Genomic DNA, 2,247 nt, shown 5'->3' with positions numbered 1-2,247 from the left:
TATATATATATATATATGTATATGTATGTATATATATATTCATCGGATGTTCCATGAAGGTACAGGTTTTTAGTTAAAATTTTATGCCCATCATACTTCCTATATACACATTTACAATATGAATACATCATTCAAAACACTGCCTGGATTTACCTGGGATTTTAAGTAAGGACCTGTACCTTCATGGAAGTACCGACCAACATCCATATCCTCTGGAAAAAGATGAGTCGTAACACTATTCTCCTGCCTATGTTCTTCTAACAACTTTTATTCTTTTATTTTATTCCTTACAAACTGTGAATTTTATTTCCTATAAACTGTAAATTTTCTCTGTCTAAAATATTCATACCTTGTCTTGGATGATGGAATGCCCAGTGCAGGGACATGATACCTACCACTTGGGTTATCCCAGAAACGGCTGTAAGACTTCAAATTAAATTATTATAAATGATTTGAGATACTCGTAAGTGGGCTGGTTACAGACCACTTATATACATACATACATACATACATATATATATATATATATATATATATATATATATATATATGTCATGTGTGTGTGTGTGTGTGTAGGGAGAATTCACAAAAAAAACAACAAAAGACAAAGACAAGTGGTGTAGAGCAACAAACAGATGTATTAGTATAACGCTCGGGAAGTGAAAAAGTCTTTAACACTTTGTGCCTATGCTCTTCTACAAAAAGGAACACAGAAAGAAACAAGGAGAGAAGAAAAGAATGTGTAGTGGCTAGCAATCTATATATATATATGTACACACACATACACACAGACGTATGCATATACCCACCCACACACATACATCTGATTTTGAAGAATGTGTCTCTTATGTTTGTGATGACTTTAGGGACTTGTGTTCAAATGTAAGTAGAGAGTATGTAATGCTGCAAAACTGTTTCCTTGATACATGTCATGTTTGATTTTGTTGAAAGAGACAAGTTCCCATTAAATGGATAGAAAATTGTGGGGAGTGTCTATTGTAAAGAAAAACATAAACCTTCTCAAATAATTTTGGCTATTTCAGGTACTGTTCCGTACAGTTGCAATGATGGTACCAGATTATGCACTCATTGGTGAAATTGTGCTATACTCCATGGGATTTGTACAGGCCAGAAAGTAAGGAAGAACTTTACTTACATGTTTTGAGTGTGTGTGTGTGTGTGTGTGTGTGTGTGTGTGTGTGTGTGTGCATATGTGTATGTATGCATGTGTATGTGTGTATTGTATGTGTATTGCATGTGTATGTGTGTGCATTGCATCGTATAGCAGAAACAGCTATAAGCTAATAAAATTCATAACATAATTGTTTATTCCTTTGTCATCCTAATTTCTTATTATCTCTCTATACTCAACTGACACTTCATTCTGAAGCCTATGGGTACAGAATTCTAACACCAGATTATTAGTATCACTATGCCTAAATAAAATATATATATACATTTACACTTTATCAAAAAGCAGCAAAAATATCAGAAAAACTGTTATTCAGAATTTCTCATTCCTGTTTGTCAGAGTTTTGTTTCAAATGGAACAAAATAAGGTTATATGCATAAATATACAATTACTTTGATAGATACACGTTTGAAAATGGTTTTGTTTCCGGTATTTGAGTACTATTTTTTTTCCACCTTGTTTCTAATTTATGTGCTTATTCTGGTATATATATATATATATATATATGTATGTATGAAGATAAACTTACTTGGAAATGGATGCGTGGCGTTCAGTCAAATAATAATATAAATAATATATACATATATACATACATATATGTACATACATACATATGTATATAGGTATGTATATATGGGTACAGGACGTCATAAAATGTAAACAACATGAAATACGAAAATAAAGTTATCAATCCAGGCAAAATACTTCATAAGTTCTCTGTTAGCACCCCAGGCTAACAATATTAGTCAGATTAGTGAAGAACTCAAAGTAATATATTGGCAAGGTCCAAAGTTATGGTTCATCACAATTCTTTATTGGTCTATCGATCAACTGAGGTAAATCGAAAGACCTAAGAAAATCAATGATACTTTTGTCAGAGCTATTGCTGGTAAAATCATTAATTTTCTTAGGTCTTTCAATTTGCCTCTTTTTATCAATAGACCAATTGAGTAAACCTATCTATAATGACTACTAGAAACAGCTGTAAGCCAAATTTACTATAATAAAGGAATTATATCTAATGACCATTATTTTAATTCATCTATTATGTATAT

General features: G+C 31.6%; 1 protein-coding gene across 3 annotated transcripts in view; it reads left to right on the top strand.

Annotated features, from left to right (window-relative positions):
* LOC106876428 (dynein axonemal heavy chain 3) overlaps window positions 1–2,247 on the top strand; it is a 158,633-nt gene that overhangs the window by 21,126 nt on the left and 135,260 nt on the right. For all 3 annotated transcript variants that reach the window (XM_052969758.1, XM_052969757.1, XM_052969759.1), the window contains exon 13: window positions 1,044–1,135. In XM_052969758.1, the coding sequence (XP_052825718.1) occupies window positions 1,044–1,135 (92 nt within the window). The remainder of the gene's footprint in view (window positions 1–1,043; window positions 1,136–2,247) is intronic.

This window comes from Octopus bimaculoides, chromosome 7 (assembly GCF_001194135.2).
Source record: "Octopus bimaculoides isolate UCB-OBI-ISO-001 chromosome 7, ASM119413v2, whole genome shotgun sequence".
NCBI lineage: Eukaryota > Metazoa > Mollusca > Cephalopoda > Octopoda > Octopodidae > Octopus > Octopus bimaculoides.
Note: the sequence above shows the minus strand (reverse complement) of the source record. Positions and strands in the feature narration are given on the sequence as shown.